The 26,510-nt window shown below is 55.2% G+C and overlaps 4 protein-coding genes across 4 annotated transcripts; 1 reads left to right on the forward strand and 3 right to left on the reverse strand.

Moving 5' to 3' along the window:
- Nucleotides 1–3,515: 3,515 nt before the first annotated feature.
- On the reverse strand, nucleotides 3,516–6,567 carry BESB_066150 (uncharacterized protein; the record flags this gene model as incomplete). Its single annotated transcript, XM_029365008.1, has 2 exons — nucleotides 3,516–3,535; nucleotides 3,624–6,567. The coding sequence occupies 2 exons, from the start codon at nucleotides 6,565–6,567 to the stop codon at nucleotides 3,516–3,518; spliced, it is 2,964 nt and encodes a 987-aa protein (XP_029218591.1).
- Nucleotides 6,568–9,516: 2,949 nt separating this feature from the next.
- BESB_066160 (ribosome biogenesis GTPase Der protein) lies at nucleotides 9,517–14,737 on the forward strand (the record flags this gene model as incomplete). The annotated part of the gene is made up of 7 exons (XM_029365009.1): nucleotides 9,517–10,089; nucleotides 10,360–10,914; nucleotides 11,413–11,679; nucleotides 12,169–12,378; nucleotides 12,637–12,831; nucleotides 13,184–14,209; nucleotides 14,672–14,737. The coding sequence occupies 7 exons, from the start codon at nucleotides 9,517–9,519 to the stop codon at nucleotides 14,735–14,737; spliced, it is 2,892 nt and encodes a 963-aa protein (XP_029218592.1).
- Nucleotides 14,738–16,268: 1,531 nt separating this feature from the next.
- On the reverse strand, nucleotides 16,269–21,130 carry BESB_066170 (uncharacterized protein; the record flags this gene model as incomplete). Its single annotated transcript, XM_029365010.1, has 3 exons — nucleotides 16,269–17,080; nucleotides 17,448–17,663; nucleotides 18,043–21,130. 3 exons carry the CDS (start codon nucleotides 21,128–21,130, stop codon nucleotides 16,269–16,271), a joined length of 4,116 nt encoding a protein of 1,371 aa, XP_029218593.1.
- Nucleotides 21,131–21,307: 177 nt separating this feature from the next.
- BESB_066180 (aurora kinase) lies at nucleotides 21,308–26,282 on the reverse strand (the record flags this gene model as incomplete). The annotated part of the gene is made up of 3 exons (XM_029365011.1): nucleotides 21,308–21,490; nucleotides 21,743–21,846; nucleotides 22,112–26,282. 3 exons carry the CDS (start codon nucleotides 26,280–26,282, stop codon nucleotides 21,308–21,310), a joined length of 4,458 nt encoding a protein of 1,485 aa, XP_029218594.1.
- Between the last annotated feature and the right edge of the window lie 228 nt (nucleotides 26,283–26,510).

Raw genomic sequence — 26,510 nt, forward strand, 5'->3', positions numbered from 1 at the left:
CTCGACGGGGTTTGGGAATAAAACACGGAAGTCTCGGATGAACGCCAGACTACGACTGCCCGATGGCACCCCGACGCAGACCGGAGCGCGCACGCCAGAAAAAGTGTTGCCTTCGTGTGCACGCGATACTTCGCACAGGCAATACAAAATGTCACCAGACGAAAAAAAGAAAAGACCTGTGCCTGTAACCAAAAAAAGGTGCGCGCCCCAGAGCCTCGGCTGCTAAACAGGACGCGATCGAAACTCTTCAAAACACGGCAGCACGCTGAAGTACTGCGAACAGCCGCCACATACTGGGCATGTCAAGGAGAAAAAACACTGAAGCGAAGTCCCTGAAGCTCAGCGAAGCACTATGGAAGGGCTGTTTCGCCCGAAAAGACTATTGGCGCCGCCTGCGGGACCACAAACCTACCTAAAGACAGACAAGAACACGTTCTCTGTCGTCAGGTAAGGTGAGAAGGCATACTGAAATGCGAGAAAGGAGCTGTGGTTCTCAGTCTTATACAGCCTCCTCGGAAGCAAGGCTACTCAGTCGCGTAGGGAAATCAATCCGTTTTTCCGTGTGGTGAATGCTGACGCTGCCGGTCCTATCAAGCCAAGGACACGAACACGCACAGAAAACCCCCTGGTAACGAGGGAAGCAAACCCAAGACCAAGGTCAAAAAAAAGGACCATGAGGAAGCTTCTGTTAAACCTTGAAGCTGTTTTGCAGGTTTGATAAAATTCTTTGGAGGGCGACAGCTCGTGGCGAAGCTAGCGGATGTGAGAGAAAACGTGCACGCCAGTCGAACAGCAGCACGGGTAGCAACACCCAAGCTTTTTTGGCGGTCGGCTTATTTTCAAGAAATCCTGCTGGAACACAGATTCAGTGCGTGTAAGCGGAACACGCGCCCTGAGCAACTCAGCCATCCATTCTGCGCGGTTTGGGCGAGAGAAATCTGAAATGGACTAAACGAGGGAATCGCCATTACTGTGTAAGTTACCCACCGTGTCCGCGACTGGTGGCAGCAGACCAATTCTCATGGAAAGCAACAATTTTTGCTGTCGATCTTGTTTCTGTTGGTCTGCAGGATGAGCTAGTGATCAGTTCACGGATGATTCCAGCGAGGCGTCGGTATATAACTCGCGTACGAATAGTGAGATTCTCCAACAAGAGTGGAGGGACTTGAGAAGAAAGTACTTTGTCGACCACCTCTGTACCGAGGAGGACGTCGGAGGCACCTCTGTCAATCACGGTGCCACTTTGTGACAGTGAAGGCGCAGATCGAAAAACGACGGTGAACCGCGCCTTGATCGATGCCACACCCTTCCTAGTAATTGAAACGAGAATGACGGGAAATACGAGCCCGACACGAACTATTGGTTGTTAGCGCTGGGGTGACCTGCCACCGGATGAGTCATCGCGGTCGTATCACAGGGACAGCATTACACGTTGTCTTCGTTCGGTTACCGTCTCTTCTCCCGAATGTAGAGTAAGGCAATGAATGCTTCCGAGTTGTATACGGTTTCGCGCTCTATTCATGACTGCTCGTTGATGAATGCGTACTGATGTCAGTGCATCGCCGCGAGGAGATGCAAGCGTGCATCGCCTCCGTGTATAGGGTAGGGGAGATGTATGCGTATGTCTACGGTAGCTGACGGTGTGATATCATGCCGAGGAATGACGTGGGGTACCGTTGAGAGCCATTCCTCTCCCTCGATATTCAATTCGCCGTGGGGGTGCCAACAAGCATGGCTCTCAAAAGTAAGAAACTACAAGGGATGGCCTTAGTGGTGTCTTCAACAATCCAAGCGGCTGACCGTCAAAAGTCCCTGCCCGTCAAACCGGACGGGGTCATCATCACACTGTACGGCATCGACATACAACAGGATATGCATACAGGAGGCTGCTTCTATGTGAAACCGGCAGGCATAATACCACAACAGTCGAACTTTCAGAACTTTACATCAATGCAGCAGCTCGGCACCGGATAGCAATTCCTCTCCCAAAAAAATCAGTCGCCCATTGCTCACGATCGGAAGGGTCTGTCCTCGAGATCGCTTTAACGTGAAAGCACGTGTGCAGCCGACCCTTCTATTCAGAGGTATCACCTCTGAAAATAGACCGAATTTTCTCCTAGTGGGCACTGTCCCTACGAAACATTCTCGTGAATGTCGTCTTCATGTTCTGTGTTCCGTAGTGTGAATGGCCAGAACTGTTCTGCAAAGAACTGAGTAGCGGCTTCTTCACAGACAGCCAAGTGAGGATCTTTCGCCATCGCGCCACCCCCAAAACGCGCATATGTAGTATTTTCGTCGCACGAGAAGATCGATGAGTTCGCAGTAGGACTGGAACAGTGAGGTATCGCTGCAGAAGGGAGGGGATCCGCAGGACATTGAAACCGTACAGCTCGCTCCTGCATTTCCTCCTCCCGCATAACTCCTTCGGCTGCCTGCCTTCTCCCCCGAAAATGTTCTTCCCCACACGGGGGTGCGCCCGCCTTTTGGAAATCCCGCCGTGGATGAAAGGATCGACGCCGAAGGCGAAGGAGCCGAAGAAACCACACTGGAGGTCCCGGAGAGCTAACGAGAAATAGATAGAAGGAAAGAAGAATCCAGAAAAGGACTCCCAAAGGCAGACGCTGGTAGATTTGTCGAATCTGTGTAAAAACGAAAGGCAGCAGTGCAAGCAGAGGCAGGTACACAACACCACAGTAAGCCTCTGTCGGCGGCAAGACCCTGGCTGCGTGCGTTACGCAGCTTGGGCACAGGTACTAGAAAAACGTGTCCAACCAAGCACCTGGGAAGTCTACAATTCACGCCTGGTAAAATGCCATGTCATTATTATTTGGAACATGTGTAGCGATCCTCGCCAAGAAAACTTCCTGCGTGGGCTGCGAAGCTGGCAACTCAAGCAGTATGCGCAATCATCAACACCGGACAGTTTGTCGCATTGAAGCAGAACTTCAGACGCGCCCGCCCCTCGTACTTGTTTTTGCCGCAGCAGCGCAGCAAGAAAGGCGCACGCGGCACTTATGGGCAGAAGTCTCGACTTTAATCTCGCGATGGCGGTGCGCAGGCCGGGCGAAGTCATGAGCCTCGTTACGACGAGGCGTAGCAAAACGGGGGCAAGGGGAGGGAAGAGCTTGCGTCTCGGGCCTGTTTCAGAACCGCAGAAAATGTACGAAATGACTCATTTTTGAAAAAGGCTCTCCACAAACGGGCAAACGATTCTACAAGGAGTTGACTCTGTCAAACGCGTAATGAAGAAGGACACTTCAGGGCAAATGAAGCTCGCACGCATGTACGATACAACGGTATTGACGCCGTACGGCTGAACTTGGAAGCTGAAGCCCGCCGACGCAAGCGCACTGTGTCACGCAGACCTGAGGAAAGGGGGACGACCAACGTGGCTTACACGGATCGATCATCACGCTCGTGTGAGGGTACGGTATCCGCTCAGTCACATGCGTAACCATGCAGTGTATTTCTCTCCCAAGAGACATACGCACAAATATGTTCGCTCTCAGGGCTCCTTACACGTTAGGCTCGACCTCTACAATAAAGCGCGGAACACAGCATTCCATGTTCTCCCTGATCCTCCCTTCACAACCACTCGCACACAGCTCCCCATATTCGCTTACCAACACGAAGTCCCAACTGGCTGACAACCTGCGAAGCTCTGCTCTCTAGTACCGACTTCTTCAAATCCCTGCCTTTGTAGTAAGCGTCGAATGAAGGGACAAACTCGTGAGCTGGCAATGGAGGGAGAACGACTTCTCTCGACCACGGAGGGGTCTCCCCTCCTCGTCTCTGCCTTTCTCGAGTGACGAGTTGTGCCCCCGTTTCCGAGCAGCAGTCGCTGCTGTTTCCTGGGGACATTTGTCGTGAAAGCAGTCCCTGAGCTGTCTCTATTGACAGCGGGCAGGTTGTTTTCGTCCTCTCTTCTTCTGCTTGTCGGCCCACCGACGGCGTGGAGGTTGAAGAGTAGGGTCCTGGGAGCGGGCAGGATAGCGTCTCGAGGCCGCCACGCGCTGCTGGTGGCGGCTGGTGAGGATGTCCTTGTCTATTTGCGAAGCAGATGAATTCAGGAGACGAGAATAAGGCGGGAGAAGAGCAACATGATTCTGTGCGGGATCCGATGCAGCCGTGCAGTGCGCTGAACGGGGCGTTGCAGTCACCGCTCTCGGGAGAAGCAACGTCGTTCAGTGTTTCAGAAGAATGCTTTGATTCTCCGGTAGCTGTGGCAGTACTTGGGTTCATTCCTGTCTTCCAACCGCATCCGTTCTTACTACTCTGGTCCTCTTCGTGGTTTATGCAGATACGCCCGAGAGCGCCGCCTGTCCAATGACGTCTGTAAGTCTCATTGTCCAGTGTGTCTTCATGTGAGCAGCCCCTCTCCCTGTCCTGCTTAGAATGGTGCCCCCTCTCCGAAGAAGCGAGGGAAGTGTGTTCCCCTTCGGGAATAACGCGCCCTGATTTTCTCCCGTGTTCGCCCGTCCCGTAGAAAGCACGTCGCACAGACCGCGGCATAGCATGAACGACGCCACGGGTGGTTAGAACCTTAACGAGGAAAGGATGCCAACCCTCAAGAAGCGCCAGCGCTTCTTCAGGGGTAGGATTGGAAAAGAGAAGTGCCAGAAGACGGGATATGTAAAAACTGTGCCTGCCGGAGGAAAGCTGGACGTACAGCAAATCAAGAAGCCTTGCCTCCTCCAAAACTTGTGCTGTGTGAGGCGATACAGTCACAGCCAACCCGTGAAACCGTATGAGATGGAAGAAACTAGCCACCAGCCCACCGGCACTCAGTAAGAATACACCACCAAAGATACACACCGGCACACTAAGAAATTGCGCGACAAGCAGAAGCAGAGAGATCACAGCGACAAGTGCAAGCAAACGGGTGAGGCGCCTCTGAAACCACTGCTTAAGTACTCTCCCCCGCAGTTCACGCCTCAATGCCGTTTCCATTTTTCTGTTCTCAAGAATATGAGGAGGCACAAAGTCCCTACCAATGCGCAGCAAGTCTGCCATATCCATCGACCTTAGATTAGAAGTAGACAAGACAATCCTAGCTGACATATTCGGATGTCTCTCTTGCCTAGTCACGAGAGAAAGAATAGGCTTTTCACCGCTAGGCGTGTACTTGATAGATGCACAATGTTCGGTTTCGACTGACGCAGTCCCCGTGTCGCCTGGTTTGCACAGTGGAGTCGTTCGAGAGTTTTTCATGCTCCTCCGTCTATAACCCAGCTGTGAAGGGAATTGCAATCTCGTTTGGTCGGCACCTGGTTTCCCGGCAGAATTTCGGAGCTCGTCTCCCGAAGATCGGAAAACCTTCGACATGCAAAGCGATGCGGTGCCTCCTCGTAAAGCCATCCACGCAGAGCATAGGCAACCGAACACCCACTCCTGCAGTGTTTTCGGGGCAAGAGGGCGATTCAGAATGCTTTCCACTCCCTTGCCCTGGGCTATTGTCAGTTTCTCCTGCGGTATCGCGTCCTTCCACTTCGAAGGTTCGCGTCGACACACAGGTGCATGGGGTGCTGCTGAGATAACAGAAGGATTTTCCTCACCCGAACTGAGGTAGGCCTGGTCGCATACAGACGAATGCTCTAATGAGAGGCAGGAGGTCTCTGTGCACTCCGACGGAGATGAGGAAGGCGACATGGATGAAGTAGTCGAGGACAAGGGTCCAACCACCAGCGCCCAAGGATCCTTTACAGGAAGCACTGTCAGGAGACGCTCTCCACCATCACAGGCATGTAGCGATTCTCCCTTTTGCCGTAATCTGACTGTACGATTCACCGCTTCCCTCCAGGCAGCGGCCGAATACCAGCTGTTTTGTAGACAGGAAGTGTCGTCCGAAGCACGGCCTGGGGTGAGATGAACGACTGACGATCTTGATGTCAATGAGCCAGATGAGTTCGAAGCATGGGATCCTGATGGTGGGAGGTTATGCTGTGTCTGCCCAGCCTTCTGGCTATCAACTGGCTCACTGTCGGAGGTGCTACGCTTGCTCCAGAAAGATGGGGAGCCAACGAGACTGCTGAAAGCTACCAGACGACACAAGCATCCACTCATAAGTGAGCGAAGTGGAAATGTCTTGCCCGACATAGAATCTCGGAATTCAGAGTTAGTTGCGTTCAGCTGTTCTCGTCCGCCCTGCGCAGGCTTTGCCGCAGAACCGGTCCTACACGCGCGAATGCCGGCATCAATATCAGGCACGGTAGCCACAGATGAACCTGTTTTCATGTCACTGAACAGCCAAAAACGCCGAAGCCATGAGAATACTGCAGAACGTCTCTCAATGTCGCCGTTCAGATGCGCATCTGAATTGTCGCTTCCTGGTGTTCTCCATTGCGAAGGGGTCCATGTTCTCGAAACTATCTTCTCTTGGTCATCTGTGGGCTCTCGCGCTTCGCCCCCAGCTAGAGTTTCGGATGCAATGCAAGCGACGTTCGTCGGTGTCTTATCGTCGCCTGAGGAAGGTGGTGGGGTCACATCTTCATACTGCCCTACGTAGCGAACGTCAGACTGCGCTGACCATGATGTTCGCTGTTGGCTACGCTCACGATTTTTCGCCATCGGCGAGAGCCACTCCGCTTCACCTTCTCCGGGGGCGACTCGACGAATCAGGTGGTTGACCCCTCTCTCTCAAACTCCCCTCTACCTGTTCCACGCTACTTACAGCAGGGTACACGGCACCTGGGATTCGAGAGGCGGAGGAAAGAAGGAGCTGTGACGTGTAGGGAGACAGGTTACAAGCGGCTGATATGCGCAACGTTCAGGCAGTTATTGACGCCTTTGCTGTCACCACCCGCTGCCACAGGAAAACCACCAAGAAAAGCTGACGCCCTATAACAGGGGCGGTGTCACGCGGGCGTGCCCTCTGTCAAAGTGATGAAGTACAGCTCATGCTCCATGCGACTGGAAAACTAGTGTCGGTTCTGACGACAGCCGCAAAGACGACCGGAAGAGCGACCCGAGAAATGGTTGGTTCTGCCAACCCCGACGGCCACGAAGTACGGAGGATATCACGTTGAAAAGAGAAACAGTTAGTGTAGGCGCTACGCATGCTTAGAAAAACGTAAAAAATCGAAAGACCTTCTGACGAATCTGTATTAGCGCATTCGCATAATATCATTCCCCCGCCCACACGAATATCCGTTCCATCGTTCGCTTCCCCATGAGAGTGCTCTCATGTTTGCGAGAACCACGACACACTTTTCATCATGGATGAAGGGGTAAGGACTAGAAACAAAATAGCGTGAGAAGTGGCGAGATCGCCCCCCGTCCTGATCTGCAGCCGTAAGTTTTTTGGCCGTGTTGTCCCGCAGAAACGGGTTGGAAACCACGTGCTCTGGGTTGGGCGATCAAAAGTGAAAATACAACCAGATAAAACAATGAGGAATACTTTGTAGGGGACCAGGACGAGGAATGAGCTCGACTGCGCCCAGAAGGGAGTACAAGGAGGCCAACGGTGCACGTAATTTGCGAGATTGCATGTTTTCTTGAGACTCCCCATATCCCCCGCGAGTATCCCATAGCATAGGTATTCAAAAAATTCTAGTGCCGTGGGCGAGCTACCTCCCGAGTCGAGTGAATGAACACTGATACGGTTGCTGCAGAACGGCTGTAGACGCGAAATCGTCGCGTACCTCGACATATGCGAGAGGCGAGGCGGGAGAATATAGACACTTTACCAGTGACATTCCCCCCGTCTTGTGTGGTTGAGTACAGCTGTTCCAAGATAAAAATTTAGGCGGCAAAAAAGCTCCGGTTGTGTTGCGGTCCCGCCCAGGTTGTGGTGGCCGCAGACTGGAATCACCAACTCGTGGGCTCACCTATTTATTAGACGCCGGCTTTCTAGAAGTATGCGCCGGAAGACAACATAAAGCGTTGAGCGTCCGAATTCTGCCTCGTGTTCTATTATCTTGACGGTTAGTAAGGATTGTGCGATAAGCATGCACGAGCTGTTTTATGCATCAGGTCTGGTAGACGCGAGAGCCGCTCGCTGCCTGTAGAGTTCTTCCGGGGTTCCACACAGGGTCACGTGCAGACGCTGTCCCCTATAGCACGCGCCTCGAGCGGGGATCCGAAGGAATTTCTCAGCAACCTTGAAAATGCCAAATTATGCCGCCAAAAAAACCCTTCTGTTAGCTCCTTAGCAATCAAAAAGCATGGAAGGCCACGCCTCCTCGCTAACCCGACCGTGCCCGGCAGAAGTGTACGCTGCGGTCGCGCGCACGAGCTTCGATTGCTCGTTGCATGAGCAAAGAAGTACCGCAGAAACACACACACCCATCTCAGTAGCGCACGGGGGTTTCTTTGCTCAGAGCCAAACTGATATTCGAACATATGAATTGTTTCTGAGTCTCCGGTTGCCTTCCATCCGTTGTCAAGATAGAAAAGAAAACTTATATGGCATCACAAGGAGACACCAAACGACGCAAGGCGCATGCACGAAACGCCAGCACATGCGTCTGCTGTTGAAGAATCTTTCAATTCTTCCCTTCTTCCTGTTTCCTCCTGGATCGCACTTGTACTGCTTCTTTTCCAGCGTCTTTCGTGCTCTCTTTCTGCTCTGTTTTGTTCAGAGGCCGACCTTCCAAATCACTGCTCTCCCGTCGTCACTCTGCCCTCGTCTACTGGAGATTGCCGCGTGTGACGTTTCCGCGACAAAATCCTTCGGCGAGGTACCTGTGTGTGTCCCTTCCTCGCTATAGTGATGCTCTGACTATATCACGGCTTTGTCAACGGCTTGCTTTAGTTGGAGTGAGAATCTGGGCGAACCGGCGAGGCCAGGCTGCATTCAATAGAGCACCTGGAGCCTCGGGGCGGCAGCGGACATACGGTCGCTTTTTCATCTTGAGGGAGGACGACAGGATGACAGGGAGGAATGAAGGCACGCTACCGAATCAATATTGGCCCGACGCCTGCATAAATGTGGAAGCAGACCACCTGCTTTCTAGCGAGAAGCCCATTTCACACCAGCAGCGGAGCTCCGGACCCTTTAGAACTCCTACCGCGTCCTTGAATCCGTATGCAGAATGCCTTGACTTCCTCCGCCCCTGAAGCCCGTGTCCCACCAGCTTTTCGCCGCTACAGCTTTGGTTCGGAGGCGCGCCGTGAGGAGCAGACAAGAACTGGGGGCCACGCTGCCTGCGGCCTCCTTTCTGCGACTCCCGTTACTGTGCACAGTGTTTCCTGACCACCAGCATTTCAACATATATGTGTTTGATCAGGGGGTCCGCCTGTTTTTCTCGCATTCCTCATATCGCGAGTCCTTGCAAAAGCGACAGTTCCGTTGCCCCTGGCCTCGCTTCGTCATTCTCTCCGTCCTCCGTAACCATGCCCAGCTCGAACCTCACCTCTCTGCGTGCGCAGCCTGCGCTCATGCAAAGGCGTCTGAGACAGCCATACACACCCCGGCGCCGCGAACGTTTCAGCCGTGAAACCGGCGGCCACGTTGCCTGCGGACCTCGCTCTCGCACTCTTGGTTTCCAATTTGCAGCGTCGCCAGCGTTTCTCCGTATGGCGTCGCACTGTCGCCCGCCGTTCGCCTGCTCTTCTCGTTCTGTTTTCTCCGCCCTGCCCGGGAGACTGCTGGGTACATCATCTGATCCGAGGTGGGACCAGTCTTGGCGGTCGGCCCGGCTGGGCAATTTGCAGGCGTCTGCATTTGGAGGCAACTCCTTCCAGCGTCAGTCTCCCTGCTGTTTGCTTCCGCGCCAGGCGCGCTTTGCTTCGTTTTCGGCTCGGGGCGGCTCCCGCTCGACTTCACGGATTCATCCGCGGCTGCAGCGCCTGCCTGATTTGTCTGTCCGCCCCCTGAAAGTCGTTCTTGTGGGACGACCCAATGTAGGCAAGTCTTCTCTTTTCAATCGCTTAATCAGCGGCACACGAGGCAATTCTGCATCCACTCCGTTTGCTCCGCTCAAGCGCCTGCAGCAAGCCATTGTGTCGCCTCAGGCAGGAACGACGCGAGACAGGAAAGAGGCGAGAGCGGTCTTTGGAGGACTACAGCTGCTGCTTGTGGATACGGGCGGCCTAGAGGACACCGAGACGACAGAGGCCTGCGAGCTCTTGTCGAATATGCGGAAACAGGTCAGCAGACAAAGAGGCGCGTAGGCGCGGAACATTGCTTTTCTTCTCTCTAGAACGTAGATCCGCTGTCATAGCTTGACTGCCGTCCGCGGAGACGGTGCTACAGCAGTCTGAACCGATTTCAACATTGCCACACTCGCAGTTCATTCGCCCCTCCATTTGAGGGTCTGTGGGGGTGTAAAAATGCCATGCACGGTTGAAGACAAGTCGTGCTGAAGCCAATACGGACGTCGTGGGATCTGCGTTGTGTTCTCCACTTGCGTCGTACAGGTGCGCATCGCGCTGAAAGATCCGGATTGCGTCCTGTTCCTTGTCGATGCAACCGAGGGGATTACTCCGGTTGATATTCTTCTGAGCCGCCTCGTGAATGACTGGCTGGACGAGAAACACCGGACAGAAAACGCTCGACAAGCGGTCCTTCCGCCTGCAATTCCGCCAGAGGCGTTTGTTGTCAGGGCCTCAGCCGCTTCAGTTGCGGCTGCACAGGCTGCGGGTGGCGGAAGTCTCAGGCAGCGAGTGCATGCAGGCCATGCCGGCCGAGTGTCGCTTGTCGCAGAAACTTCTGCAGCCTCCCGGAAGGGACGAGACGCGGAGGCGGCGGCCGTCGCGTCAGCAGGGACCGGGAGCTCGAGAGGCGCTGCGCTTCAGCCTGGGTGCCAATCGGCAAGGCAATATGAAGCCTCTGATGAGGGAAGCGGCGCTGAACGCGTCCCAGTTATTCTGGTGGTTAACAAGGCAGACGGGTGCTTTCTCGGCGACTACTTAGCAGACTGTTACGATTTACAGCTGGGAGCACCCGTCATTGTATCGGCGAAGAAGAACGAGGTGAGTGAGCATCGAGGCGGGGCGAAGGCTGAACGTGCTACGAGCCAGACAGGTTTCTTCCGCTTTCCATTTGGCACTGACCACAGGTGAAGTTGATTTTTCAGGAATGATGCGCAGTCAGTGTGACGAAGAAATCCACCGTATGCCCTGTCTTTTAGCGCCGATGGCGCAGAGCGCGCCTCTTCAAAGGGCGCAGGAGTGGGCAGACAGCACGGCGGAATACCCGTTTCCGTGTTTCTCCTGTAGCTTTTGTTTGTTTGGGTGCACATCTAGCTAGCTCAGATGCTTTATCTGGGCATCGCTGTAACGTCCGCGTCGCGGGGAGGATCCCAGGGGTAGGGGGCTGCACTGACCTCAGGACGGCAATCCCGGTTCCATGCCCGGTGTTACAACACGCGCCGCCGCGAAGCATAACTTCCGAGAAGAAGTGCAGTGTCGATCTGATGAAGCCGACCATGCGACAGCATGGCGCCGCCATACTGCCTGTTGGTGTGGCAGGGTATGGAAGACCTCTACGACCGCCTGGTGCTGGACGTCGGTCACCTCCAAACCACGACCGAAGGTCTCTTTGGCGGTCATGACGACGCAGCGGGAGAAGATAGAGACAATGCCGCTTTCGAGTCCGAAGAGGACACGATGGACGAAGAACATGAGGAGTCAGAGTGGGAAGAGGAAACGGAGGCGGAGCCTTTAAAGGCCCGACAAGAGGCCGATGCTTCGGGCCATGCCGAGGAGGCGGTCGAAGGCGTGGAGCTGCTACCGGAGGTACTAATCGATAAAGTGACTCTTTGTGGTTGGAGAGGCGTGCAACCTCTGGTGTGACGAATAAAGAAAGGCAACAATCAGGGGGAGAAGATAAACTGCTGTTGCTGACATGCAAGAATGGAGGGGAGGCAATGACCCGTAACAGAGGCGCGCAGCTAGATGGGGGCGCCCTCAGCCTTCCAAGGCAGTCACAGCTGATGAGGGCTGGACGCTTCGCGGGTGGGCATGCAAGCAAGGGGCCTCATTGTTTGGTTCGTCTTCGTGTGCGCGCCTCGTCAGAAGTGTTTCTGGAGCACGAGTTGCTTTGCCGCCGCCGTGACTGACAGCCACTGCTCACGGCAGATGAGATGAATATTCCCTGCTGTCAATGTTTCCGTTGTCTTTGAATTCTCTTGCGAGTATAAACAGCTGTCATTAACACGACAGCTGTGGTCTCAGTGAGTAGCGCACAGTTCGTCCCTATATTTTTGCTGTTTTTTTCAATTTCAGGATCTTGATCGGCTTACGGAAAGACTGCACCCTCCTCGTCCATCGGAGGCTGCGGGCGCATGGATCGAGGGCTTAGCGAGGCGTTACGGGGAGTGTGGAATCGAAGAGACATACAAGCACTTCACCAACCCAGACAGCCCTCAATACATTTCGTGGGATCTGTCTGACACGTCTCTTGCGTTGGCTGCAGCTGAGGCAGCAGTGGAGAGGGTAAGCGCTTTTGTTGGCGTCTGTTATGCTGCAGTGGACTGATACGCTGCAAGGATGTTTGAACGCCTCCTGCAGTGGTGCACCGCTGTCGGAACTAAGCTCAAATGAAGTTTACATTTTTTAAAATTCCCCTTCTGTGCTAAACGGATGCATGCGACGTCACAGTTGTGACCCTCCGTGCAGCGAAGCAGCCCTTTTGAACTCGCTCAGTGTCTGTCGTTTCTGCGTTGCGTTTGCGTGCTGCGCATGTTTGTTTAGAAACGTCGTTCGGCCGCGAAATCAAACCAGTCTGCGTCAGAAGGACAGCAACAAACAAGCGACGAAACTGTCGAAGGAAGCTCGATAGCAACATGTGTCGGCGCGGAGAAGGTAGAGCGAGGTGGCGGACAAGAACTGCCGCAGAAACATGCTGGAGCTGAGCATAGGGTCGCCTGTTCTCTGACTGAAGACGAGGTCAGTCCTGTTGCCCGGGTGTGTTTCGAAGAAGGCACCGCAGATGTTTCACACATTTCCTTTGTCGACCCTATCCTTTGTCACGCCTACCCTCGGAGTATGCGCGTGTTTTCTATCGCAAGTCGCGTGCTGTAAACCGTCTCGAGATTCTCATGCCTCAGAGCTGCAGATTTAGTGGAGGTCAGTCTGGCGCCACGCATCCACAACTATCACGGTGACAGAATGAAATACGTTTTTCGTTGAAGCATGGTCCATGGCGGAACAGTCCTTCCGATATGCTAGCTTTGCTCGCCCTTCTTGCTACGCATATCTCTGCTCCCTTGCCGTTTGCCTGTTTGCCCTGTATCCGTAGATTCAAATGGCAGAAACCGAGCTCGCTGCGGCGTTGTCTCGCTCTGTTGAGGCTCCCGCTGACTCCCTCCGCAAGCGCCTGCGTAGCAAGGCAGCGAGGGACTACGTGCTCCCGATTCGGCGTCAGCTTTTGTTCGAGGATGTCATCAACGTGGCCATTATTGGGCGCCCAAACGTCGGCAAATCAACACTTGTGAACGCGCTACTCCAAGAAGAGCGCATGGTGGTCGACAATCGTCCCGGGACGACCACAGATGCGGTCGGGACAGCGTGGAAGTTTCAGGGTCACCCCTTCCGGCTTATCGATACAGCAGGCGTCACGCGGGGCTGGAAAATGCGCCATACAGACCTGCTGTTGGAAGCCGGCCTTCAGACGCTCCGCAATATTCGGAATTCTCAGGTGTGCATTTTATGCATTGACGCCTCGACCGCTGCAGAGACTGGGCAGCCAATCAGCAGCCACGAGCTCGCGCTCGCCCACCTGGCAAGTGAAAAGGAGGGGCGGTGTCTCGCCGTCTGTGTCACAAAGTGGGATCTGATTGCTGAGAACGAACGCGAAAAACTTCGGAGAGAGATACTTGTGCGTTTGCAAACCGGACTAGGCCACCTCAAGGGTTGTCCCGTTGTCTTCGTTGCCGCGAAGCATGGACAGAATTTGGAGACACTCATGACTAAAATAATGGTACTTTACAGAAGATGGAACGCGCGAATTCCGACATCGAAACTAAATTCGTGGTTGAGGGAATTCATCCTTCGGTGGCCGCCGCCGTGGAGGTTGGGTTCCAAATGCCAGGTGAAGTATATGACTCAAGTCAAATCGCGGCCGCCGACCTTTGTCGCGTGGTCGAACGTGTATAACACCTTTCCTGTGCATTACTTGAGACAGCTGACCAATACAATGAGAGAGGAGTTCTCTCTCGCGGGTACCCCCCTTCGGCTTATTCTCCGGACGACAGCAATGCCGACGCCTGGGAAAAAACTCTCCAGAGCGGAGGTGTTGAAGTGGAAAAGACTCGGGCCGAAACAGGTGAGTTAGCGGACGCGGATTTAGGGTTTACCGGCCGGACCCCAGCCGGCTGCAGGCAAGGAGTCTCGCGTGGCGTTCTGCGACAGCATGCTGTGAATGCAGCGTACAGTGCGACCATCAGGAGCCCCTGCGTCAGCGTCAGACTGACAATTTCTGTAGCGTCTTTCTTTTTTATGCCTGTGTGTTTCCGCACTTTGGCATGCAGGTGCCAAGAACTGCTTGCGGCTGCGTGTGTTAGAGGTTACGTGCGTCTAGTTGGCGACTTGATGCTGCCGACGCAGATTTTCCGTTCAGTACCGATCTCAGTCCAGTACAGATACGGAGACTCAAGGTTGTCTTATTTGTGTTTTCGCGTCACCTGAGGATACACAAAATATCGTTCGTCACGTTTGTGCGGTTGACACAAAGCGAAACCTTCACAGTCTCGCGCTGACCCTGTCCCGCTTGCGATTTCTCGCGCAGCACAACGCAATGGAGGACCTTGCCCGTGGCTATCGGCCTAAAAAGGCGTCGGCTGCGACGAAGTGAGTTGCTGAGGAATCTGGTATCTGTGGCTTCTGGTTTTTCTATTCCGGCATCGGGACTGAGAGGAGCTGGAAGAACATCGCGTCATGCCCGTCCTGTTCAGCTTGGACGACGTTCTGCATGCGGCTCCGCTGCGTCGCCTGTGCCTGGATAACAGGCGTGATAATGAGTGCTCTCTTCTCTAATACAGACTCAGCTGTGAAACGAAGGGTCTTCTGTTTTCCGCGATCTCTCTCTATCTACGGCGCTTGACGCGCCCCTCTTGTATTTTCCTGGTGTGCTGCGTCCCGCATCAGCGCGTGAAACCTTTCTTCGTAGTGAAGAGCGACGCTTCTTTCTGTTATCCTGCTGTCGGCCGTGTTCGCTCTCGAAGGCACGTCCGGAGTCCACGCAGGTCACCTGGAACCGATCGGATTGAAGCGCTTTACACGAATGGGGACTTATGGTGCGTGGCATTCAACCGGCTGTATGTTGGTGTGCTTTACGGCGCAGACAGGGGTGTGGATGGAGTGGACATGCTTCTCCAGACGTTTCCTGCAGCTGTAGTTTTGTCTACAGGAACTGAAATAGATCTTATCCTGTTTTCGTAAATTAATATACATCCATCAGCTTTATTTGGTGTTGTCAGCTAAACACTGTCGAAAAGTGTAGGGCTGACAAACACTCTGATATGCTTCCACAAACGGGGCTACGAAAGCGCGAGGGGAGACATCGACGGTCAGCCGAGTCGTTGAGAACACCTCCGAGCTCACTGAAATCATGCGCTAGACGCGGCGATAAGCATTTACGTAGCTACGCGGTGGTGGAAAAGTGTAGGGCTTCGAGACGGCGCCATATCCCGCGAAGCTGGCACAGCTTTCGCCTATGTCCCACGCGCGCAGAACAACTGTCGCGACCCCGGAAACGAGACTACAGGATGCTGTCCATCCGCTCCTGGAAGAGTACAGCACCGCCCTTTTGCAGGCGATAGGTAGTGAACTGTGTAGAGGGTCGCGAGTGGCCTCTACACCCGTCGTACGGTCATCATTCTTGGTGGCGGGTGCAGAGGCAGAAGCCAGTATAATTGCTCAGCAAAAAATAAGTCATTCCCGATCCAGAAAAATACATGGATGCTCGAAGCACGGGAAAAGGCCGGAAAGCCGGTGGCACATGCTTTTATCGCGACGTGCCAGATGGTCAGGAAGTAACGAGCCATCTCACAGCTTTAGAGACACTGATATACTATGAACAGTCGTTTTGGAACAGCGCAGCTGAACGCCGATAAAAATAAACCGGTCGCAGCCTGTGACGGCAGGCAGAAACCCCGCGGTCAACGAAAAAAAGGTAGGATTCATACAACGATGCGCCCTCTCGAGGAAAACAGACCGCCAAAGTAGCCCCCTCACGGTCTGCATTAAACTATCCTATCGCTTTCCGGTGTGAAAGCGTCAACGCCCTCCTCGGTTTGCGAGCTGTGTTACTTCTCTTCCATCATTATCGTGAACAGACCGCCAAAAACTTGTCCCGCTCCACACCGTTCAAACTAGCGCCACGCTCACGGCCCCTTAGCGCCTTGGACGGTTCTAGAAAAAGCACCCCACGAAGGCTGTAGAGTCGTTCCAGGCACATACGCTGCCGCGCCTGTACTGCCGCTTGCGACTGCCGCTGCCATTGCAGCCACACGGTGGATTGCTGAGGACGCGAACAGCTTTTGGCTGTTGACGAAGCTATGATGGAACGGCCTCATGGAGGGAGTGTGAAAAACCATCGGAGCACACTGCGAGGACGAAGAGCCGGGGAACGGAAGAACAGATCTTCCGTTGCCGTAGGACTCGGCTGGCCATCCTGCCTGAGACATGCTTGCCCCTTGCACGGGACTGGGCGTTCGTTGAAGAGGCTGCACATGAGGAGGATGATGCAAGGTGGCCGTCATGCCAGACTGGGGTAGCTGAAGGCCAATGCTTGCATTCGAGCCGTTCAGCGCCGGCGAAAAGGCAGCAGTGTTGCAGTTCGAAGGGGTGGGTAATACAGGATGGCGGCGAGTATTGTATGGGCCTTGGGCTACGGGTGCCTGCGAAATTGCAGCACCTCCGCTGCGCGAGGTCTGGAAACATGACCGGGGGTCGGAGTAGACCGGGACTCCCAAAAAGTCCTCAAAGCGGGACCCTGGAACGCCTGGAGTGAGATGCAGGACGGAGTCGTCTGGAGAATCTCGCGGGATGTTACCGACCCACGTCGGGAGACGATACCACCTACGCGTCCCGGAGGAGTGCGTGACCACTGACGGAGGCGTGCTCCACGGTCGACGCTCGGAGGTTCCACTTGCGGCTGCGGGTGGTGGACTTTGCAGTCTCGCTCTCGCAAAACCTGTACACCATACGCACGAGCAGGACCCCGAGAAAGGACGCCGGATGCATCCACAGAAAGAAAACAGACAGCACCGTGCACGAAAGCTTTACATATGCCACGGGAAAGCTATGGGCACGCGAAGGACGCCAGCGAGAATGCCGACGCTTCTACGACGTGACAGGATCCTATCTGCCCTCTGCTCTTGCATGTGTGCACCTCTCGCCAGTTCAGCGAGCTGAAGACAAAGAGTTAGAAATGCCAGCGACGTTCTCCATAGAGCACATGCCGATGAGCAGCACCGGCAGCGTCAAGTCTCCGCTGCGGCGACAGCCTCGCGAGAAACGGCAGCCCGCAGCTTCCGCGTATCCAATATGAGTGCACCTACCGTTTCTCGAGACGGGACGACGCTCACACGTAGCGGGATTACGGTCGGGAAGTGTTCCCGCGTAGGTGCCGGGCTTTGCATTGCCGCACAGATAAGGATATGCCAGACCTGTGGCGCCTCCCTGGTCTGGATATGTCTGTTGCTGATGCGGAGATGGTGGCGGGACCACTCCGGCTGTCTCTGGTCCCCCCTGCCCACCGAACGACGCTCCTTGACCTACAAGGAACAAGGGGACGGATCACAAAGGCGGAATTTGCGGCAGGAGACCATGGTGTCCGCTACCCGCGGCCACGATAGATGCCGCCAACGGTATGGTGAGTCACAGTGCATCTAACTACACCACACGCATTTGTCTCTGACGCTGGAGACCGCAGAACGTTGCGTAATCAGCCACTGGGAAAGGAGGCGTCCCTACATTGGGCGGGGCAACGGCTCGCGTCGCCGATTAATGGAAAATGTTACGAGACTTGGTCGCCATGTCGCTCCCCGACGCACACTTCTATTCCAGTGCGGTGGGTACCTCGGAATGACACAGCATCGTTTCACAGCCTGTCATAAACGCCATCCTGCCACCCATGGGCGGGCACTTCCTTACCTGATGAATCAATCCCATTGCCGAAATTGGTCAAAATGGTGCTGTTAAGGGTTGGCGAGGAGTCCTCAATCTTCCCGGACGTCCAGCCCGGCTGACTGCAACCAGTTGAATTTGAATATGGATTTTCTGAGCCTCCCATGCTTGGGTGAGCCTGGCTGTTGCCGTCTGATGTGACAGCGGGCAATTCATTTTGTTCAGTTATTGAGCCCTCACTAGCGGGTGTCCTCGAAAGCCACCGTGCCCCAGCACCCGCTTCTGCTGTTGTCAAGCGGCTCGTAGGGCGGTGTGCCGCCAGATTTGCTGGTTTAGAGCCAGAGGCCACTTCTGCTCCCCTCCGCGTTCCTCCTCCGTTCGTGACATTGTTCTTCAAGCTGGAAATGCCACCTGGCCTTGCGCCACACGATACACCTCTTTTTGACGGGCTTGAATCACCTGCTTTCGAGAGCTGGGTACCTGCAGTCCCTGGTGTTCGTGCTCTACCTATATCCGGCACGGCGTGCTTGGAAGCCCTGAGGTCAACGCTGCGTGGGTTCTGACTTGGCACAGTAGCAGACGCCGACGCGTGTGACGCCGCTTGATTTGAGCAGAGTCCTCCCTTCCCGCCGGATCTGGCTGGATGCTCTGAGCGACTGCGAGGCTTTGGCAGTCCATTTCTTGATGACTGGCGATTTGCAGTCGATTCAGAACGAGGGACTCGCTGGCGAGCCGCGCACGTGGGCGCCGCGTCTCTAGAGCGAGGCGCAAGAGGTTCACTGTCTTCGCAGTACACCGTGGAGACGAGAATTTCATCGGTTTTTGAACCTTCGGAGAGGTGATCCGCAAATGCAGCCAGGTCGTTTGTTTCCTCATCCAGTGGGTGCGGCGCTTCCGACAGGACCGGCGGTGGAAATCCTCTGTGTACCTCTGAGTAGCGGTGGTTGTGGCTGGCAGATGAATGGAACCGCTCTCCAAAGGTGGATGGAGTCCCATGAGCCTTCAAGGATGTCTGCATCGCTCCGTCTGCAGACATCGCTCCGGTTGCCGCATTTTCAGATAAGTTCTCCTTGCTATCGGCTGCACGCAGAGGGTCGCGGATGTGCGAGATAGGCCTGGAGGCACATGGATCGGCTCCACCGTACCGGCTGCAGTGACTCCGTTGCGTCCCTTCTTGTCCCGGCCTGGGGAGAGCGAACGCGTTCCTCTGTGGAGTGGATCCTTGCTCGCTTCTGCCGCAGGGGAAGGATTTGACATTTGAAGAATCCCCGATCTGCTGAGCATTCAGACAGTGGGGCTCGGAGGTCATAGGCATCTGAGGATGAAGCGAAGGGGCCTGGGAAGCGTAAGACATGGCGCACGGAATGGCGTTTCCCCACTGTTGTCGAGCCTGCTGAGAATGCCGCTCAGACGCAAAGCGCGGCCCTCCGTCCGGCGAGGGTGCGACCATCGTATGAGAATGGTTCCGGCCGGTGCTCTGGTGAGATTTTATCGTTGTAGATGAGCCCTGCCAACGCGGATCCTGCTTGAATGAGCTGCCATCGATGCTGCCAATCCCGTAATCGGAGCCGGTGAGATGTGTCTCCGAAAGTTGTCTCGCGCAGTTCGACAGCTCGCTGCTGTCGCGCAGGGGTCTTGCTACCTTCTCTGAATGTCCTTCGTCAGATATTGAAAATGACTCTTCAATGAGTAAACTGTCTGTTGTCTTCGGTCCCCCTCTTGCCAGTCGTCGTTCGGTTGTCATGATGCCTGTCATTCGGTCGCCTCCACGCGAATTCCTGTTGTGTCTCGACGCATTAACCGTCTCATCCTGCTGGATATTCATCCGTTGCCCTGTTGGCGGAACCCTCTCAACACTGGTAGTGCGCCGGCTGCGTTTGCTGCTGGCGGTTTCGGTAGTCCTTGCCAGATGAGAGGACGCACCGGACGAGCCGGGCCCCCTGTGCACCTGTGATACCGAGTCCCTTTTCTCCAGTGGCTGAATAATGGACGCTCTGCTCTCAGGAATTTGGAAGGAGCTTCTTGAAAGCCTGAGGGAGCCACAACCACGTAGTCCTCTCCCTCCCGGAGGTGAAGTAGTTGAAGCACGGCCTCTGGTCCTTGAGGTGACGACCTTTTTCTGTCGTTTGGGGGGTAGGCTTGCCGCTGCGTCATCATCCACGTCACCAGGCGCTGGTGAAGCGACCTGTGTGCCAGACACTATACTACGAAGTGTGAGGCACGGTGAGCCTCGCCCCTGCCTCAGACGAGCCTCTTCGTTATCTGTGGCGTCCAATACTCTTAGTGACGCGTCCTTCTCGCTCTTGAGGACGGAAGAGGTGACAGTTTCCGAGCCGGCCCCGCCACGGGATTTACACTGAAGCCGAGAGCCACGTTCCTCAGTGGTGAGCGCTCCTTTGTGAGCGCTACCTGCCACAGGTGCTCGCCCGCTTTCCACTGCAGCATTCTCTGGATCACTGGTTCCTTTACGACTGTAGTTTCCACGTGAGGGACCAGAAACGGAAGCTTCACCACCGCGCAGACTACAGAAATCTCGAAGACCTGGAACCTCCGCCTTGCTCGTATCAGGCGCACAGACGTCCGTGCGGTTCTGTGTTAGCTCGTGCGATCCCTTTTGCGACTCGCCTTCTCGTGTATCCAAGGCTCCCTTTAGTACGCATTCACGGCTAATACCTGCCGGTGAGGCCGGTGGCTGTGCGGGAAGAGAGTCTTCGATTCTGTCCGACGAGAGGTCAGCACCACCACGCGAACGAGACGCGTCTCCCGCCCCCAATAAATGTTCCCCCGAGGACTGTGAAGAAGCAACGAAGGACGCTGTTGAACGTTGGCCGTCATCGCTTGACGCTGCCACCGCTGCAGCACCTGGACACGCGAAGCCTTTTCCGCCAGCCCCCGTTGCTACTGTCTGGGAGCATGCTCGGGCTAACACCGGACGCCTGGAGACGAGGGGCCGACTGTCAAGAATTGGAGATTTCTCGCAGTGAGGAACTGACGAAGTGCGTGTGAGACGCTGGGTAGTCCCGACGGTTCCTGTTGACTCCTGAATTCTGCCGCTCCTTTGGGGCACAGCCTTCGGATATTTGGCGTAATACTCGGCCCGCAGTTCAGACCACATCCGTTTTACCCACGGATGTTGTGGCAATGCTGAAAGAAAACCAGAGAACGGAAGGCACACGACGGGCTGCTTTCAGAACTACTATAGTGACGCTGCTGAGAGTCACCCCGACCGCTAAATGACCCTAAACCCTAAATGAAATCCCGAGTATACTAAACGCGACGCATCCGAGTACCCTCATAACACGTATACCTTTCGGGTAGAGGGTCGGCAATAAATCGCAGAGGAGAGGGATCCGAAACCGAGGTAAATGAGAAAAGTTCTCAACGAACAGGCATGCTCACCGTGGAGGGGAATTCGACTTTCCGGCTCATAACGAAGCAGCTGCAGAATCAGGTCTCCAGCGTCGGGGGATATGTGCTGCAAGCAAGGACACAGGACATCTTCCAGATGGATTCATGTTCTTGCGAGGTTGCAAACAACGCGTAATGGCTTCAGAGTGGTCGCTGTGCGATAACCGGAATCAGGGTAGACAAGGCGAGGAGGTGGTGAGTTCGCCACAAACGGCTCACCAATGCGCTCGCCTCAACAGTACCGTCGACCCTCGCAGCCGCGGCAATGCCGATTTACGGCGCTCCACGCTTGCTGGAAAAGAGCGAGACACACACTTACTGGAGGGATGGTAACTTCCGCTTTTAGAACTTGTTGTACCAGCTCGAGATGCCGCGTTGATTGAAATGGCGGCTTTCCATCGAGCATTTCATACAGGAGAATGCCTGCACAGCCACACGAAGAAAGCAAAGGGGCTTTCGAAGAAAGGTGTTGCTGGGCCCTGCAATCCATTTCGTTCGCCCTGATGTGAGCTGGTCACCCAGGAACTGTGTGCTGATCGCCTGCGACGCCAAAGACCGTGGTCATACACGTGGGTTACTCTGTCATTATTTGTGAAGTGCGCGCGCACCCAACACCTCGTAACAGGGGCACCCATCTCCCCACCGTGAGGAGGCCCTGGAACGCGGCAAGACGTCGCATCTGTCTTACCTGCTCCCCAGAGATCAACTCTCCAATCATGGCCTCCACCTCTGACCATTTCGGGTGCCAGATAATCAAGCGTCCCACAGAAGTTGAAATTTTTCGTTTTTCCTAGGACAGAGCCGCACCAACCCAGATCCGCGATCTTCAGAACGTTGTTAGAGTCTAACAACAGATTTTCGAGTTTCAAGTCCCTGTGCATGACGCCCTTGCCGTGGAGGTAATGAAGTCCATTCACGAGCTGAGAGAAATAGACGAACGCTTCGCGCTCGCTTAAACGTCGCCGAGTCTGAGAGCGAACTTTGGTGTACAGATCTCCTCGGCTGCAATATTCAAGAATAAGATGAACGTGCTCAGCGTCCTCGACGCAGGCAAAGCACCGCAGAACGTTTCGGTGTCGGAGGAGGTCTTTCTGAACCAGCAGTTCAAATTCCACCTGGCTCACCATCCCTGCACGAACGACGCTCTCTTTCTCGATTGATTTAACGGCAAAAACTTCCCCTGTCGCCTTATGCTTCAGTTTTCTCACAACGCCGTAAGTGCCCCTCCCAAGAAGGCTGGCATCACCCCCAGAACGCGAATCTGCCAGTTCGAAGTCATCCAACTGACAGTTCACTAGTGATTCTTCAGAAGTGTGTTTAGTGCGCTTTTCTGTGAAGGATGACTGGTCGTTCCAAGTCACTTTTTCCGGTTCCCACAAAAACCTCCGTAAGGGAATAATGTCATCGTGCTCCGGCGTTTCGTGTTGAGAGGGTGACTGCCCATCTCCGGACACGTTTCGCAGAGGCGCAATATCCTTCATCACCTGCCCCCCAACATCATCCTTCCGGCGTTCCCGTGTGTATTCAGCCTGAACTTGTCCTGCCATGCCACCCAAGGCACTCCGCCCGCTATCTGCGAGCGCATCTGATTGGCTGTGTAGAGAGCCCTGCCTGTAATCCACCTGCCGTTGTGGGGTCTCATCATCGTTCACATCATTAGCTAGTGAGAAATCGCCGCGACCGCCGGACACGCTTAGGCCCTGAGCGGGCTGTGGAGGGTGGTCTCTGACGACCGTCATCGAATCTGAACCTTCTTCGACAGATGTGTTGTCTGTGGTTATCGAACTGGAGTCGCACGGATCACGTGCCGCATGACACCTCGTCTCGAATCGTTGGACAGAATCGGAACAGTTTTCGTTTGTGTCAGTCGACGCCTGCGCCAGCCCGCTCGTCACTGCGGCTTGAACTTCAATTTCTGTCGGATGCGACTTCGCTGGGGCTCGAAATGGCGTGGGTCTTGTTCTTGAAGAAACGAGAGCGCTCTTATCGGCCGCGACTTCACCGTTGACAGGGTCACTCGAACCGCGAATGCGGAATGAGACAGACCCAGACATCTGTCTGTCAGGCTCGGGAGACGCTGGATATGCGGATATCGTCGAAGAATCAGCAGCAACAGCTCCTGGACCCGGTAGGCTCCCCGCCGTTGAGCACACGCCTGGAGTATCAGCTGTACACAACTCACCGTTACTGAGGCTAGATCTGAGACGGCGGCTCGAGCAGCGTCTTTCCACCGATGACTGCGTTGACTCGCTTGAGCCTGCATTGGATATGGCATTTGAATGGATAGGAGCCATACCCTGGTCGTACGTATGCTCCACCTCATGTCGCTTCGAAGCGCCGTCTCCGTATTTCTGCTCGGCCGCCTTCTTCGGAGGCAAGCTGGGGAGCTTGTCTTGCCATGACATGCCCTCCTCATGCAGTTGTTGCCCACCTAGGGTTGTCGATTCCTGACGTTGAGAAGGACCCTGTCCGTGGATAGGGTGACTGTTCCGCGGGTTTACATGGGGTAACATTGGAGTCGTCGGCACCGGCGCCGGCAACCGACTTTGTGGCGACCCATTTGCCCGTGCAGCATCAGAATACTCACGGGTTTGTGTAAGAGAAGATCCAAATTTGGGAAGAGCGTGTGGCTGCTTCTCCGTTTCCCCTAACGACTTCGTTGAGCACATCCGTGCTGGCTGACACGGCCGAGGGACTCCTAACTCACCCGCTGATTGTTTCATGGTTAGCACGAGACGCGTTTTAGTCAACATCCCAGAATGACAGTCCGCAACGCCTGGGGTCTGGCCTTGAGTGCGGGAACTGTAGCCAGCAGCTGCCGCGACAGCAGCAGAAACTGCAACAGGAAAAGCTGACAGCTTCCGCGACGTCGAAGTGAAAGAGCATGAGTTAACAGATGCTGGTACAGTGCCACATGGGCAGCAGGAATTCGTTGGCTCTGTCATCAGGGGATCACAACGCCCAGAACCGTTGCCAGCGATTCCCGTCGTCGCAGGTGCGAACCCATGCCTACCGCTAATAACGTTGGGGTCGGCACTCGCGCTGCGGACAGAGGCACCGGCGGTCTCACCCAACTGCCACGGTCCTCCATACACAGTGCGCGCGCGGGTGCCAGATTCTCCTTGAGACTCCGAATCGCCTGCCGAAAAAGGACGACCAGATGCGTCGTTTCCTACCTGTTGCACCAACGACGGTATCTGCCGCTGTGGGCGAAGCATCGGCGGAGGGGCAGACCTCGGTCGCCGGGAGCTGGCAGATGATGCCTTGCCTCCTGCACACACTCTGTCGCCTGGCGGTGTCACCCCCGAGAGCGGCAATGCCGTTTTCGTGGGTGATATCTCCGATTGACATATCGTCGGGGGTGGTTGAAGTTGAGAGGCACCGCCGTACGAATGTCCGCCAGTTCCCTGTGCTCCATGAGATACAGCACCGCCACCGTGCCCGTCAAGAAACACGCTCGACGCAGTGTTCATGACTCCGGCAGGTCCGCCGCGCAGCGTGCGATCTGATGGATGAGAAAGAGGATGGTTATCGTGCTGATACCCAGCGTATGTTGTCTGGGAAATGGAGGGACTGGGTGGCCGCGTATCCCTGACTCCCGTATTGTTTTGACTTCTGTCCGACGAAGCCACAGACGATCTCTCAGCCCGAATCCCATCCGCGCCTCGGAAAACGTCTGCTGCAGGAAAGCCAGCCCGACCAGAGGGCTGAAGTGCTGGAGCGTGCTGCTGCGCCGGTTGCTGGACCACGGGGGAAGGGGTCCGTGAATATCCCTGCTGTTGGTGCAATTGGTCATTGAAACTTCCGAAAGGAATTGTCCCAGGGGCAAGCACTGATTGCTGTGGCTTCGCACCTGCAGCCGCAGTCTGTGCCCCTGAGCGTGCCAAGTTGGAAACACAGCGTGAAAGTACACGCATGTTTTCTGCAGATGCGTATGACCCTTCAGTCCTTCCAGTTACAGGCACCGACGGTGAAGCCGGTCGGCTGTAGTTGGCTGAGAGATACGCGCAAGATTCGAGTGCGTTGAACTGTGTAACGTCTGCTCCACCCAGTCTCTGCTGTCGGACCATGGGCATACACGCGCGATAGCCTTGCATATTGCAGGCCGCTGCCGCCGCCCGAGCAGCTGAAGCTGCTGACGTTAACGGCCAAATGCCTGCACCCGCATTGAGAGTTGGAAAAGCCGACTGTTGCAGTGAAAAAGAGTGGTTTGCCGGTGATAAGTTCACCTGCGGCGGAAAGGACTGGCTTAGGAGACCGTCATCTGGATGCCCGGGATTTCGCTTGATCTGTGATCTCAACACGTCTGGGGAGGCTGTGCGCGTGAGTGGAGTCGAGGGATGACTGAGGAACGGCCTCTGTGATAAACCCCTGTCCCCATTCCACTGCGAGCCCGGAACCCCCATTGGGGAGGCACTGCGGTGATACCCTGGATAGTGTGACGGAGAAAGAGCTCCGCGTGGAGGAGCGAAACTCCCATTCTCGTGTTTCAAATGCTGGGTCACCGCGCCCGTCTGATCTTCACCGCGTCCACGCGCACAGAATACGAATCTTTCCGGACTAGACCCGCATCCGGAAGGCGTCGCTGCCGACGGAACTTCGAACATCCCATGGTTCACAGGTGCACCGGGGAGGCATGTCGAAGGCCCACTCCGTTGGCCTATATCCTGATTTGATGAGGCAGTTTTGAAGTAAGAAATGAAGGGCGCCCGGAGCAGGGGAGCCTGTGACCCAGGTGGCGGCGGTCCCTGAGGGTGGAGGGCGGGCGCGATCTTCTCTGCGACGACAGGCCGTGTGAATGCACCGTCGGCTGGAGAACCTGACCGAGAAGAGGAAACGTTATGGTAGATAAGATGCATGGTGCTCAGAAAAGACGACGAGTGCCGGTTCACGGTGCTCTCCAGGAGAACGCCAAGGCGGCAGTTCCCTCACGCTGTTGCGCCGAGAGCACGACGCGCGCAAATCATTCACGACCAGGAAACCCAACAGCCGACATGAAGTGCGAACGGCGAACGGGGAGAGTTGTGTCGAGACAGACTTGACCTCAGCTGAAGAAAACGACCATGGCAGACATCAAGCAATCGGCG

The sequence above is a fragment of the Besnoitia besnoiti genome, chromosome VI (genome assembly GCF_002563875.1).
Source record: "Besnoitia besnoiti strain Bb-Ger1 chromosome VI, whole genome shotgun sequence".
NCBI classification, from domain to species: domain Eukaryota; phylum Apicomplexa; class Conoidasida; order Eucoccidiorida; family Sarcocystidae; genus Besnoitia; species Besnoitia besnoiti.